At 36.1% G+C, this 15739-nt stretch overlaps 1 protein-coding gene and 1 long non-coding RNA gene across 2 annotated transcripts; one reads left to right on the top strand and one right to left on the bottom strand.

Annotated features, from left to right (window-relative positions):
- Positions 1–5678: 5678 nt before the first annotated feature.
- Positions 5679–8397, bottom strand: LOC113730732 (uncharacterized). The gene is made up of 3 exons (XR_003458389.2): positions 7338–8397; positions 6983–7191; positions 5679–6191 (listed from the first exon to the last, which is right to left on the bottom strand). It is a non-coding gene; the product is annotated as an uncharacterized lncRNA (long non-coding RNA).
- A 5325-nt stretch (positions 8398–13722) lies between these two features.
- On the top strand, positions 13723–15739 carry LOC113730731 (bark storage protein A-like). Its single transcript, XM_027255608.2, has 6 exons — positions 13723–13963; positions 14061–14128; positions 14498–14653; positions 14734–14940; positions 15080–15259; positions 15370–15739. Exons 1-6 carry the CDS (start codon positions 13723–13725, stop codon positions 15547–15549), a joined length of 1032 nt encoding a protein of 343 aa, XP_027111409.1. The 3' UTR covers positions 15550–15739.

Genomic DNA, 15739 nt, shown 5'->3' with positions numbered 1-15739 from the left:
CTACTTGGGAGTTGGTCTATTTCCTCTATGATTGATTGCTCGAAATGAGTGAAAAGGCAAAGTTCAACTATTGACGTACCATTTAACCAAAAAATGATGGCAGATTTATACGTGCTTCCTACTTTCTTTCGAACCCCAAAGAGTTTACGTCAATTTTTACAAACCTAAATCCCGAGAGAACCTCAAAAGTCGGTATCCTTTGAAGTCCCACAGGAGACTTATAACTACAAACCCAAACCCTCCCAACCCCGATGTGGGATACATCTAAGGGGATGACACCCCAAACCTCCACAACGGGGAGCCTGCTGCTAACCTCCACAACGTGCTTCCTACTTGCTAAAGCTTAAAAAGGGCTTTTAAATGTTTCAATTACCATATATATTTGACCTGAATCAATTACTTTTGACATTAGAGTCTCGAACTGTGAAATGCCTAATGAGGATTATTTGCTGACTGTGAATAACACTTACACCTCCAAAGACAAAAAAGAAAAAAGAAAAGCGACTCAGTCTCTAAACTCCTATCAAAAATTGCAAGAAAATTTTATTCCACAGCTGCTGCCAGTGTTAGCTTAATGTAGACAGGTAGTTTTAAGTATTTTAACAATGAACTGCTCACAACCCACCTACTCCTTTAGCCCCTTGTCCATCATGGGACAAATGATTGAACTTTGTTTGGATTGTGAATTATCAGAAATATTTTTATTGTAGTATTTTTTGTGATGTGATGTATGTGAGATAAAAAGATAATTGAAAAAATAAAAAGGTGTGTTGGAAATTGTAATGATGATGTAAGCAAATATTTTTTGGCAAATAAACCGCAATCCAAACAAATATATATTACACAAGTATTTGTGACCTATATTACAAAGAAATCAAATCTTAAATGAAATAACGATATAATATTGTGGCATGTTTATAGATCAATATTTTGAATATTGTGGGACTGTTGTCCCTTTTGCTTCTACCCTCGTCCAGTTATTGTAAAGTTTTTACGATGATATATAAAACTATCGTTTCGACCAAAAAAAAATTGTTTATAGATACAGAGTTTTGATAGCAGTCACGGGCATGCGGTATATGATAACACAGCTATCTTTGTCAATCACTTTGATAAGATTGAAATCTTTGGCATTCTTATAATCAAATGCATATTGGTGTGGAAAATTGTCAGCCAAAACCAAGAGTATACGATCAAGGTTTTCACTGTCTGCTGTTCACCTTCTTTAGCAGTTCAATTCTGATGGTTCAACTTTACTAGGGTTTCTCACTCTTGTTTTATTCACCCTTCCTACATACGTAGGCCTACAATTGTTGCTGTACATCTGGACAATCATCTGTTTTTTGATGCCATACGGAAAGCAAAGTTGGAGTTTTTTTCTCATGGAAAAACTGAAAAAGTAGGGAAATTATGAAAGGGATTTTCTAATTTAAGTTAAAAAATTAGTGGAATTAAAAATAAGTGCATGCATTTGGTTGGTTTAATTTCATGTAATTTAGTTAATTTTTGTGCAACTAAAATTTGTAAATCGAATTCCTTTTTATTTCTCATACTAAAACATCTCTCTTGACTGCACTTGCATAACTTGTAGTACAACTTATATCTTCAGTAAAAAAAAAAAAAAAAGAAGTAAACTTTCAAATAACTTAAAAGCATTAATAAGAGGGGTTAGTTTGAAAAGTTACCATTACAATTAGCACAGATTCTGAAGAAAAAAAAAATAAAAAACTTTTCATTCAATTCTCAGTTTATCCACAATTGGTCGACCCGCGGAATTCCTCGTCTCCTTGTGCAATCTCAGGATAACGATTTGTCTATCCTTTTGGCTTTTGCACGTTTTTCAAAAAATAACGGACCCATACCTTTCCTTTCCTATCTCGGCACGTTCTATGTTTTCCTTGTCGTTCGAAAAGGGACAGCCCCGTCACGTGGCTCCATGGACAGCTTCCTTATTTCACACGCTCTTATGCGCGCCCGGGCCACATTTGTGCGATCAAATTATCACCTTTTATGAGTTTATCCAGATTGTTATTTTCACTTCAGGCCAAATGGTGCAAAATGCGATCAAATTATTACCTTTTTATCGCTTTTTGTCACCTAACTAACTTTTTTTTTTTTCTAAAACTTAAAATGTCACTTAACTTTTTTTTTTTTATCCTCAGTAAAAAGTGTCACCCAACTATTAAAAATAACGCGGCTTCTTGGTCATCCATCCTATTAAATTTAGGCCATAAATGCTACCGGAAAATCACATGCATGATATGCACAAAGAGCTCCAAGGACAAAATAGTCAGAGTACTAAAAAAGGATAGGAAATGAGAAAAATCACAACACCCAAGTTAAGCCATTCGATGCGGTAACTGCACTAGGAAGCTACTACATTTAGATAAGGTTCCATCCCAAGCTTTGTTTCATGTTATGCGAGCCATGTACATTTAGAAGTGTACAATCAAATTACCACTTGGACCCGTATGAGCATTCCTAGCTCGATCGGCCCTTCCCATCTTATCTTCGTCGGTCAGAAAGGGATGGCCTTGTCACTTTAGCTCCAAGGATAGCTTCTTTCTTTCGCATGCTTTTGTTGTGGCGAAAGTACCTTTAGGGCTCTTTGTGAGATTGGCTCTTATGCGGGCCACAAGAAATTGATTTCAGGCATTTTAACATTTGTACGATCTGTTTATTGTGATTGTTGAGTTGAATTCATTCGCAACGGATCTTCTATCATACAACTTGTATCACTCTCTGTCCTACTTTTATTATATTGTTATTTCTCCTTCACAAATATCATGTTTTAATTCTTTTTTTATTTTCTTAAGATTCAATAACTATTAATTGAGTAAAAAATAAATACAACAGTTTCAAAAAGCAATATATAATAGAAAATTAAAAAATACAACAGAAAATTCATAAAAAATCTCATTTTTTATGCATTTTGATTTTTTGAGTTTGTTAAATTTTGTGTATTACTCAATTAATAGTTATTGGATCTTAAAGAAACAAAAAAGAATTAAAATATGATATTTATGAAGGAGAAATAACAATATAATAAAAAGTGGCACAGAATGTGGGACAGAAGATCCGTTGCGGAATTCATGGCTGGCATTTTAAGGCTATTTCATTGCATAGAGCATCTTAGGAAACAATTTTGTTCAGCACATTGTTGTTTAGCAATAAAGTTGCATCATCTAAATATATTATAGTTACCAATACAGAAACTGTATCTGACGCGGATATCACTATTTTTCCTTCTTTCTGCTTCTGTGGAATGGCCCTATAATGTTCACAAATTACAGAGCCAGGAGCTCACGGTATCAGATGAAGATAGCTGATGTGCTCATAGCTCCTGCATTTGTACAACAAAAAGCCCTAGTTAACTCTTAAAATGTATCACATTTATCTGTATTTGCCATCAGCACGACTCTAATGAGTGGATGTAAAAGAGAAACAAACTATGAGTTTGTTGAATGCAAACTACAAGTTCCATGAATGATCTTGCATAAACAGAAAATATGATTTGTTTTTAAGGTTATCTTTCATTATGTAGTAGGAGGATGTGGACAGACAATAGTCAAAACAGCTGACACCAATGACTAGTTTGGCAGAAGGGAAAAAAAAAGAGAAAGTTTAAGTTAGAAAAGAAAAGAATAGAATAGCAAATATTGCAATATTTTTTCATGTTGTTTGGGAATTTTTGGAAATAAAGAGAATGAAATGATTCTTCTTTATTTGAGAGTGGAGAGAAGTAAAAGGAAAATATTTTACATAAATGCCCTTAAAACTTGAAATTCACATGACATCACAAAACGTTATATTAAAATACGAGTAAATCTTATATGCATTAATAATATATACATTATCACCATTAGATCTATGACATATGTATAAATGTTGAATTTCAAATTTAAATTTTGTACAGTTATTATTTATTCAGCTACTAACAGTTTTGGATTGACCATTTTGGACTAACAGTATTTTGTAGTTTGAAAGAAACGTGAGATCCCTCCTTTTATTTCTATTCTTTTCCTACAAATACTCCTAAATGCCAGAAATATTCTACTTTCTTTCTTAGTTCTTTCTTTTCTCACCAAATCTGTCACAACATCCAAGTTAAATAATTTCATGTACGTGGTAACTGCACTAGGAAGCTATCACATTTGGATAAGGTTCCGTGTCAAACTTGTTTCATGTTATGCGAGCTATGTACACTTAGATTAGTAGGAATATCAACTCCCTTGCGCCACAAGTTTCACTTCATTGCTTCAACTTAATATTTTCTTATTCAAGACCTACAACTATCAATGTGTAAGATAATAGAACGTGATTTAATTGGTAAAACACACATTTTATTCGTAATTGTGAGATCATGAATTTGAGTCATCAAGGAGTTAAATAACTTTAATTCTTTTTTTTTTCAAAAAAGAGTACTTACTAATTAACTAATATCAATGTGTGCCTTTATACAATGATTTTTTTGTGAAACATAACGTCTTCAATCTCCACGCTGAAGTTGGGCTTGTGTTCTACAGCTAACAAAATTGATGGTAATAACCAGCTCGATTGGTGTTGCGCTTGTGTTCCAGTTCTATAGCTAACAAAATTGATAATAATAACCAGCACTCAATATCTACTGGACGTGACATGTATTTAAATTTGATTAATTTTTTCCTAAGCTTTTCTTTTGCAGCTCGAAGGAAAAAAAATGGTGTTTTTATTCTTACCACTAGTATTTGTTGCTTGTGATGAAAAGCCAGCCGTTTGCCTCCTCGAAAGCTCTGAAATTTTAGGCATTCTTGTTTAGGTTATTTCTTTTTTAGAACTAGGAAACCATGTAGTTAAATGATGCGTCAAAAGCAAAATTTTTTTTTTCTAATGCTTAAACTTTTAACAACACAATCTATCCATGTTTAAGGAAGCATGTCTGAGCTTAGAGTATGGCTGGTTGCAAAGAACATGAAATGGCATCCACATTATGACTTGTAACTTGTGGATTCAAAACACCCCTATGTGGATTTGTCAGGCAAATATCTATATATATTTCCCATGCATTAAATCTGCTTCGCAACTATTACAACTGCTATTTTTTCTTCCTCATAATAATGATCGAAATTTGTTGCTGACTTTTTATCACCTAATAATTTATTTCATTGCAGGCAGGCGTTTTCACATCGGGACCATAGGGTCTAATAGTGTCATTTATGTCAGATGTGGAGCTGGACTGGTAATTGTAATTGAGTTTCTAGTTTTGCCACCATTCGTTAGCTTTTGTACAGGTAAAAAAGGTTGCAATATTTGTGAGCACTACAACAAAAATGACCTTTAACAACGTTTAAAGGTGTCAGTATAGATAATCTAAACTGACACTTTACCTTTTCTCACACTTCAGACGAGTGTTGTCCCTTCCAATGTGGGGATAGGCTCGTACTATTCAATGTGTCAGGAAAGCTATGCTATTATAGCATCCCATCTGCCAACAAAAATCTCTTTTCTTAACAATCAAAAGTGTCAGAATATTGTCGAAGTTGTTGAGCTATGCTAACACTTTTAACTGCCAGCAGTTTTTTTTTCTTTTTTTTTTAAAATAAAGAAGCAACCTGGTTGTGCTCCCTGCTATACATTCTGTCAATCAGATACCCAAAGGACTTGTAAAATTATCCCAAAAAATAGAATGCATGTAGTAATTTAAAAGCAAAAATCAATGTTCAAATATCATTTGTTGAACTAAAATCAGCAACAAGTACTAACATAGCTAATCAAAAGCCAAAACCAACACCAGCTAATATAACTAATTGTCTACACTGTCAGTATATAATAGCCAAAACCAACATTTAAAGTCCCAGATAGAAGTTCCTTTATCTCTGGAACCTTGGTGCTCAATGCGTTGTTAAGCAAAGTCTTGAACAGGAGCAGAAAGTTTTAGTTCATGTACGGCTTGGAAGTAATCTGCGGCTACTTGTTTCAAGCCTTGAGACTTGGATAGACTCCAAGAAGGAACCACGCATGGTGGTTTGTCGGCTCTAGTCAGAGAGCAGTCATCAACAAGCTTCTTGCAATAGGAAGATTCTGTCTACCCAATTTTATCAGCACTCCAGCAGTTGAGACAATGCTTGGTACATAATCTGGCTCTATGGAGAGTGAAACTGAGAATGCAACAAGAGCTTCCTTGTATTGTTCTTGAGCTTCAAATGATTTACCTGCAGATATAAACGCATCTTGTGATAATCAAAGGATATGAATAAACGCATCTTACTTTTTTTTTTAATTTTCGCAACTTCTTTTAAAATTATACATCATCTTACAATCTTACATGTTCTGAATCGCTTATTAAATGTTGTTATTTCTGGAATTGGTTAAGCGAAATCCCAGCTAACCACTTTGTCAGTCACTTCAATAAAGCAGGGGATTTAATTGAACAGAAGGAAAGAAGAAAAGTGCGGTAACACTTCCAATAATGACACCATATCAATTTCCAAAAGACAAAAGTAAAAAGACTATAATTCAGAGTACAAAATAATTGCATTGGAACGCCCTCAGTTAACCTTTTCTGAAATGGCATTAACCAAACATGCATCGAGATAGTATGAACTTAGACAAAAGCAAATAATCATCTGCAACAGCAAAACAATGCATCTAAGCTTCTTCATTTTCCCTTCATACAAATTAGAAAACAAAAGCCTAGTGCTTGTCTTGTTTGTACGTAGCATTTGAATTGCAAAAAATACTGCTGTCCATTCTACATTTGCCAGCCCCTAGTATTATGCCAGGCTGCAATCATGTTGTGGATTATTTTCAATTTTAGCCAGAGGAAAAACAAACAAAATACATGTCCTTTTGCCCTACTAGTTGTGGGATATTATGCCAGTTATTTCTACTACTCTGACAGGCACTGCAATGGGTGCATTGGATTTTTCCACCTATAATAAGAAGCTCTAAAAAGTAGACAGTGAGGGCTTTTGTCAGGACATTTTCTTTAGCTATGGAGTACCATTATTTTGTAGTTTTTCTTCGAGGAAAAGTCAAGAATTGAACTCATGATCTCCAGAACATGGAGCATGCATTGATTCCTTGGGCTATCAACCTCTTTTCCACGAGGACAGACTTTGCCGCCACTAATAACAGCAACAGGGGCTAAAATTAGTCATTGGCACTTTCTGAGAAGGGGCACAAAAGTTATCCACCACCATGTTTTAGTACCTGCAGTTTCAAGTAAAGAAATAATTAATTACTAAACAAAATGCATATTCAAACTGGATGTGACATGTTTTAGTACCTGCAAAGGAGGAATATAAATTCCAGGTGCAAATGAGAATGAAACAGAGACAAACCCAAGGAAAACGTACCATTCTTGGCAATTGAAGGAAAGAACGACGGGGAGAAGCCCAATGGCCACCACCCCAGTGAGCTGGGAACCTGACGATGAGTGGGAACTCATCAACGATGACGGTTTCATCTCCAAACGCAGGAAACGTCCCTGTGTCGACCTTCCTTCCTCCACTTCGGCACCGGGACTACCGGATCCGGCCGTTGAAGAGTAGAACCGCCGGCAAAGGAAGAAAAGAGCTCTTCTCAAGCTCAAACACAAGTACCGACAAGAGATCGAACAGTGGGTACATTTGTCAAACACCTTGAAGGACATGCAGAAAAGATCCCCAATTGTTATTAGTCAGCAGCAAAAATATCGACAACCCAATGACGCTGCTACATCGTCTGACCGAGCCACAGTGACTTCCCCAGTCCCTCCGGAACAATCGTCGGACTCCGCTTGCCGGCATCTTGTTGATGAACTTCTCTTGCAGGTGGAAGCCCAAAAATCTATAATTGGAGATGTAGCAAGGCTGTGCGATGTGGCCGAAGCCTTGTGTAGCGCAAGAGAGGAGAATTTTACGAAATCCTTCACCGAGCTGCCGATATCGGCGTCGAAGCCGCATGAGCTGATGACGTCACTCTACGAAGATTGATTTAGTTCAGGAGTAAATGTCTTTTTAAAGTTCCTTCTTCTACACCATTACAGACTTCTCTGAGATCCAGGAAGGCCGAAAGGAGGGAGATGACCAAGAAAGCCTTGGGTTGGGCACTTGTCCATAGCTGCTCTTTTGGATGGAAGAAATACGACCAAAAATGCCATGCCATGGGCCTTCTCGCTCCAGAAATTATGTGAAATTTTAAAGAGATTTGAGATGTAATTCATGTATAATATGACTGGTTTGATTGCTATCCTTTCTGGTTAAAAAAAAAGAAAAGAACGAGAAGAAAGAGAAGAATATGGAATAATCTAAATGAGAAAGAAAAAGGAAGGATGCAATGAGGGATTGGAGATTGGAGAGCCAGAAGAAGAAAGGAGAGAGCGGCGGAGGAGAAAACAAGAGGTGAACTTGTGTTTGCCCTACTTAGGGAAGAGAAGAAAAAGGAACACGTGCACCTCATATGAGTATGACGAAAAAACTTGTGAACAGTAACATTTTTTCAAGTGTCATAATAAGTAGTGTAAAGACACATTATTATTCTTATATCAGATAAAATAAAAAAAATTAAAGTATATATTATTGAGTTGATAATAAGTGTCATAATAGAGGTACTATAATGACAAAAATCAACAAATGTCCTTATAGACATGTCAGGAAAAGCCATTTTTGTTGTAGTGGAGTGAGAATTGGTGATTAATGAAGGCGTTTTGCTTGGATTGGATTAATCAGCAACGACCCAATAACTGTTGGACGTCTTCCGAATTAGAGGAGTTATACACTTTGGCACTTCGGGCAATGCCGACAGTACCCTGTCCGTGGGAGATGTTGTAATCCCAACGCAGTTTTCTCAAACTGGAACATGGGACTGGCTGGTAATATTAATTCCTTTGTTTCTTTTTTTTTCCCCTTAAAGGTAAAACCTAAAGTTTCATAAAGCATAAGCATCTAAGCGTTTGCATTGAGAATGATTCTCAAAATCAAGCGCACACAATCAGTGCCAACTGCCAACAATTCAGTCATTATCACTAAGAATTCGAATGACTACACTCGACAAATTAAAGAACAATGGAATCAAAATGCTAGAGAGGGAAGGGTTGGATTGTATTGTAAGATGGGAGGAATGATAAGTATAAGCACCTAGATTCATGACCTCTCACTTACGGAAAAAAAGTGAGAAAAAAAGTGAAAAATGTGCTAATTACTGAAATTTGCAAGCAAGGCTTATGAATCAGTTGTCTTTTGGATCTGGATGATGGTTTTCTCCTCCCTCCATATGCAGTAGACTGTAGACAGCGGCTCCAATTAATGAAAGCCTAAATACCTGATGGTGCGACTGAATTCCTCATTTTCTTTATTTATTTATTTTATTGTGCAGTGGAAAAAATTTTAGTCCTTTCCTTGCTTCAAAAGTATTGAACGTGTTTCTTTTTTTTTTTTCAATATTCAAGGAATTACATTTTTGCATGTATCTTCATCTGGGCATGCATGCATACTGCAGAAACCCAAGGTAGCAACACATCCAGATACTGATGCTGCTGAGCTAGAGTTCGCAAGCTATCACATTCCCGCTGGCGGATATAATCTGTTGGGTCTCGTGGCTTATTGGAGTGAGTACTTCTTTTCCGAGACAGGAAAGCCTGATACTCCTGAAAGAAAACTTTGGTTCGAGGCATCCAAGAATTTGCTGCAAGTCGCTTCCATGCTAGAGGTAATAAGGCACAGATTCACATCTAGAATTAACATTCTCTTTACCCTCATTTTAAGTTGCCAAATTCTATTTCAAGCGAAAATGAGACAACCCCTTTCGCACATTTCAATGTAGTAAATTCTTTTTGATTCTGACGGTGGTAGTTTTGTTCAAACAGGGAATTGAGCTAAACCAGTGCCTAAACAATTAGATTTGCTATTAACATGAGTTGGTCCAAGGAATAATTTTAAGTTATTAATAAAGATTAATCTTCTATACACTGACAGTATACGCACTTTTACAATTAGATGCATGACACGTAATCCGAATTTGAATTTGAAACTCAAATTTTACATATATGTCATATATTTAACAGTGATAACATATATACCATTATAGTATATAAGATTTACTCTATTAGAATAATAATGGTACACAAAAGCAAGGCAAAATTCAACTATTGACGTACCATTTTTCCAAAAAATGATGGCAGATTTGTACGTGCTTCGTACTTCCTAGAGCTTGAAAAGGGTTTTTAAATGTTTCAATTACAATGTCTAAATTTTGGCCGATGCCATATTGGACCTGAATTACATTAAAGTCTTGAATTGTGAAACTACTGAGAAACGTGCCTAAGAACGCTTCTCAACTTTGACAAATGAAGATTATTTGCCGACTGTGAATGACAGCACTAACACTCTTAAAAAAAATGCGACTCATTCTCTAAAATCCGATCAAAAGTAACAAGAAAATTTTATTCCTAGCTAATAAGCGCTTCGATGGTCTACAATAATTCTCATAGGTAGCGAAATCTTATATATATATATATATATTCAAGGATGCTTCAATTCAAAAAGAAGAATTCTTAAAAACCACAGCATCTGGCCATGTGCTGTTGTGTACACAATTGTTTTAGGTTTATTTAGTTTTTGATAGGAATTTGACAATTATAGGAAGTGGTATTGTTTCAAATTGGTTCATGGATATTTGTTTTTGGTCTATTAAGTCTGTTTCTGTCTTCCAAATGGCGCTTCCTCAATGTTAACAAGAACAAATTTAATTTCAAGTTTATAATGAGAATTTCCAATTTCCTTTTTCTTTAGATGACACACTAGAAAAGGAATTCTTTAATCCAAGCTTTCCACGGTAAAGTTGTTGGAGCAACATCGGAAAATCAGCACGAACAAGAACATTGGGCCATCCAGCCATCATTTCTTCTATTGTATTATTCAATATATTATGGATATAGACTAGCATATTTCTTTTAGGGTTAATCTTGTGCAGACTCACAATATATGTTATAGCGCCTATGAATGCATGCTACCTCATTTCAATTTTAATTTTTATATATGTGATATGCTACCTGCTAGTATATACATTATCAGTATATACAAAATTAATCGTTTCTTTTACGAATAATTCTTAGTCAAAATGCTAGAAAAATCTCCTCCAAAATGAATTACTTCTAAATTTTATTTTATTTTTGTTTAAGGAGTTACTTTAAGCATTATAAAGGAGAAAGAAGGTTTGAAAATCATGTATTGACTATTGACGGCACATGAGAAGCAGGTGATTCAAGAAATAGAAAGATATCTTAGGAATCTTATAAGATCTGTTCGTTCTTCCCCTCCCCCCAAAATAAATGGTCAAAATTCATCGGGATCTAAAACTAGTTGAGAGGTCTAATACATATTAAAATTTGTTAAAAAAAATAACAAGATGTTTCTTTTTTCCCATCGAAGTGATCAACAAATGAAGAAATGGTTAATATATTTAAAACAAGAGCAAATTGCGCGAAATGTCACTAAACTATTGCGAGGTGCCGGTTCTGATAACTAAACTTTTTTATTAGCCAAAAATGTCACTGAACTAGTAAATCTGTACTGTTTTAGTCATTCCGTGTATTTATGCCGTTAGGAGAGACGGAAAGTCACTTTTTGAGGGGCAATTTCGTCTACACAACTGTTAAAAAATTTATACTCTTGTTCTTTTTCACCCACAACCACCCATCACCTACATTGCCACCTATAAGTGCATAGTTTACGTGTTTTTAGTGTGTTTTATTAGTTAGTTTTGGTGTGTTTTAATTAGTTTTATAGCTAATTAACTAAGATTCTAGTGAAAATATGCATTTAGGGGTTTAAGTGTTAAAAATTGCATTTCTATGGATTTTTATGGTAAAAACTTCATGTTTTTGTAGGTTTAATGATTCAATCATCAAATGACATAAATTGAGAAGAGAATTGGATGATTGATGATGGTTTTAAATCATAAAAAGAGAATATGAAGTGCAAGAGATGAAATGCAATCAAGTTCTAAAGAAAAGGAGTTTCACAGCTTTGACACCTTGTGGTATTTTGGCAATATCTTGAGCGACAATAATCGGATTGAGGTGATTCTTATACCATTTTGAAGCCAAGAAATAGATCTACATTTGGTATGAAGACATTGAAGTCCAGTTCGGTGGTTTTCATAGTCAAAAGGTCGAAAAAGTGACTTTTCGTCTCTCCTAACAGCATAAATACACGGAATTGCCCCTCAAAAAGTTCGGTGGTTTTCATGTGCGGACGAAATTGCCGCTCAAAAAGTGACTTTCCGTCTCTCCTAATGGCATAAATACACGGAATGACTAAAACGGTACAGATTAATTATTGGTTCAGTGACATTTTTGGCTAATAAAAAATTTTAGTGATCAGAATCGGCGCCTCGCAATAATTTAGTGACATTTCGCGCAATTTGCTCTTAAAACAATAACGTATTTGCAAACCTGCCACTTAATTTTGGTCTTGGGACAATTACTTCCGAAGTTTGAATTTCCTGGTTCTATTTTTTCTTCACACAAACTGGATTGATATAGAAAAACCACCACTTCTTAGAAGTTCCAAGATCCCAATTCCCAAGCATAGCCCGTAAAGAACAAGTTTAATTAAATTTGGAACAGTTTAGTCCGTGCGGCCTTATTTCCAAACCCTCTCGCTGTCACAACTGGAGTTTGTGCTTTGTACTCAATCCAAGAAAAAAATTACTCCCTTAAATGCGTCGTCTCAAGAAAAAGATTAAGCTAATTAATAGATCCTTGTATAGCCTACTACTTTAAACTTTGAATGCTTTTTGATTGGATCGGCCATGGTGGTGCTTCACAAAATGTACTTCTAATGGCTGCTATTTTCAAGATTTGAATATTAAATCTAACAGAGAAAAAACCTGATCACAGGTCGATTTCAGTGATTAGTCAATGATCTTTTTAGGCAAAGCAATCAACAAAACAATTTTTATTTTTTTACCCTGCAATTAGTTTAATAGTAAAGCTTTTATTTTTTGAAAAAAAGTTTAAAAAATCAGGGCTATGTAAGCAGTAATGCTAGGGGGCACATGGATGTTAAAAGTTTGGTAGAATTTGGTCAAATCCCCTTTGGGATCGCGTCCTTTCGTAGCAAGTAGATTAAGCAGCTATTTTGGAGTAGAAAGCAAATTAAATTGTTGTTCAGTTCCCATCTCTCTGTACTAATATTTGAAGGCTGTAGCCCGTGGAATCTATATGGCTGATCATTTTTGACCTTAATTAGTTGGTCGAAAAGTGAATGCCCAGTACCTGTGTCCTGAAAGGCTGAAAGACTAGTGGAGTGGCTAAGATGTTACTTTTTGACCCTGCAAAGCTAGTAAACAATTTGGCGCATGAAAAACACTACTGCGTTTTCGACAACAAAATCGTCCCGTGGGATGCAAAGCACATGGTGCAAATATATTACTATTAAGTCGCATTGCTTCAAAGACATCACAATCATGTACACTTCATTTACTACTAGTATAATATGCTTGATTAACTATTCAATCAGCTGCAACTCGTAGACCTCATTTCAAGAAAATCATTCAAATCTATAATGAGGTTGGCATTAATAGTAATATATGATCTAAACATAAATCCCATGTTACTAATAAATTAATCAAATTATTTCAATTTGTTTAGAATCACCCTGGCATCTGTGCAGTACTTTGGCTCCATAGAATGGGAAGGCCGACAACCCCTACCATGATAAATATGTGTTTGATGTTCAGATCAAGGAGAACCATACAATGGCTGGAAACCAAGTCAAATGGCTTTTGTTGATGCATGTTTTCGTTTCCTCGCTTATTTTCTCTGTTATAGCCGTTTCATCCGAAAGGAAGGCAATCTCTGCTACTAGGACAATCAAAGAGCTGAATCGCAATGGACCTTATCTTGGTCTTATTACGGTTTATGCCCCAGAAGAAGATGCTTTTTTCGCTACTGGTGCCTTCAAGCATAACCCGAAGCACCCCTTTGTGAATTTGTCAGGTACATGATCAATCCCCAATACATACGCTTCAATATGGTACTAAGAGAGCAAGTGTATCGTTTATGATGATTGAAAATGGTGGTTGGTTTCTTACAGGGAGGCGGTTTCGCGTAGGGAGCATAGGAGGATCAAAAGTCATTTATGTAAGATGTGGAGTGGGAATGGTAGGTTCATTTCACATTCTTCTGGTCTGGTTATTACAGACAGTTGCTTGTAGTTGTTATGATTTGTGTCAGCAACTATGGTGTTTTAGTTCACTGGCCAATCTAGTTCACAAATCATAAAGTTGAGTTGATCGGTAAGGTTGGACAGAAGTATTTAACGCGTAAGCAAAGATACTGCTTGCTTAAGAGCTTCAGTGCTGGCAAAATCATTTTCATCTGCTCAGCTATTCATGTTGATAATCACTGAAGGATTTTTTCTGTTAATCACTGAAGGATTTGCTGGCAATAAAGAATTTTTCTATTTCGGCCATTGTTTTTTTTCTGTTAAGTAGTACTACCACAAGAAATGTCTAATTGTGGTACGCCCAGGTGAATGCTGCAGCTGCAACACAACAGATGTTGGATGTCTTTCGCATGATTGGAATTGTACACTTTGGCATTGCAGGCAATGCTAACAGTTCCATGTCCATAGGAGATGTCATCATCCCTAAGCAGTTTGCTCAAACAGGGTTATGGGACTGGGTGGTAATAATCATTTGGCTCATTTCCTGCCTCAGTAAATGCAGACTACGAGTTTATTTGCGTACAATCTCTTCATTTTGCAGAAATTCAAGGCAACAATACCGACAAATGATGTTGCTGAACTGGACTTTGGAAGCTATGATGTTCCCAATGGAGGAGACAATGAGTTGGGGAGCATTGGGTATTCGACGGAGTTCTTCTACTCTAAGTCAGGAAAGCCTAATGCTCCTGAAAGAACACTTTGGTTTCAGACAAGTCAGAATTGGCTAGAAGTATCTTCTAGTCTGGAGGTGAGTTGCTTATCGCTATTACATAACATCCTCATTCGCTTTGCAGCCAGCTAATTGCTGCTGCCTAAAACATTTTTTTTCCTCTTAAGTTGTCTTCAACTAGCCCTTGAATCTAATGGATGCATTTTCACTAATACAGGGGATGGCGCTGGAACAGTGCGTGAACTCGAGCTTGTGCCTTCCTGAAAAGCCCAAGGTAGTTGTTGGACTGAATGGCGCAACTGCCAACATTTTTGTGGACAATGCAGCTTACAGGGAGTTCCTCTATACAACTTTTCATGTTTCATCACTTGATATGGAGAGTGCAGCCATAGTCATGGTAAACGCCTCGCACCAAAACTAATCTGAAGAATATATCTGCTTCGAAACTCGGGGCGCATAATTACTAGTCAAGATAACTTGTTATGTTCATGTTTTCTGGAATTGCAGACATGTTTATCGAATGGCTTCAAGGTAATTGTCATACGAGGACTATCAGATTTAGCTGGAGCACAAGATGGAGACAATACTATTCGTCTGTTTGGCCCTCTTGCAGCATCAAATGTAGCCAAGGCTGCTGTCCAGTTTGTGAAGACATTGCGAGGATTTCACTTTCAACAGTCTATTTAGCCGCAACAGAGATTCAAGTTAATCAAGAGGAGTTTGAGAACTCATTTGCTAATAAACAAAGAAACAAAACTAGACTGACTTCATTGTGCACTGAAGGCTTTTTGGAATAAACATGTACCATCAAAGCGTTTTCTCACATTTCGAATAAGAATTTCTTGCCATTCCTCCAAGGCCAATCTTGGGTGAAGCA

The sequence above is a fragment of the Coffea arabica genome, chromosome 2e, assembly GCF_036785885.1.
Source record: "Coffea arabica cultivar ET-39 chromosome 2e, Coffea Arabica ET-39 HiFi, whole genome shotgun sequence".
Lineage (NCBI taxonomy): Eukaryota > Viridiplantae > Streptophyta > Magnoliopsida > Gentianales > Rubiaceae > Coffea > Coffea arabica.
The sequence above is the reverse complement of the archived record's forward strand: the minus strand, read 5'-3'. Positions and strand labels throughout refer to the sequence as shown.

Excerpts from the sequence above, each read along its gene's own strand:
- LOC113730731 (XM_027255608.2), top strand. The coding sequence starts at position 13,723 with ATGGCTGGAAACCAAGTCAAATGGCTTTTGTTGATGCATGTTTTCGTT. Across the intron at positions 14,129-14,497 it reads TAAGATGTGGAGTGGGAATG|GTGAATGCTGCAGCTGCAAC; the intron begins GTAGGTTCATTT and ends TGGTACGCCCAG. Across the intron at positions 14,654-14,733 it reads CAGGGTTATGGGACTGGGTG|AAATTCAAGGCAACAATACC; the intron begins GTAATAATCATT and ends TTCATTTTGCAG.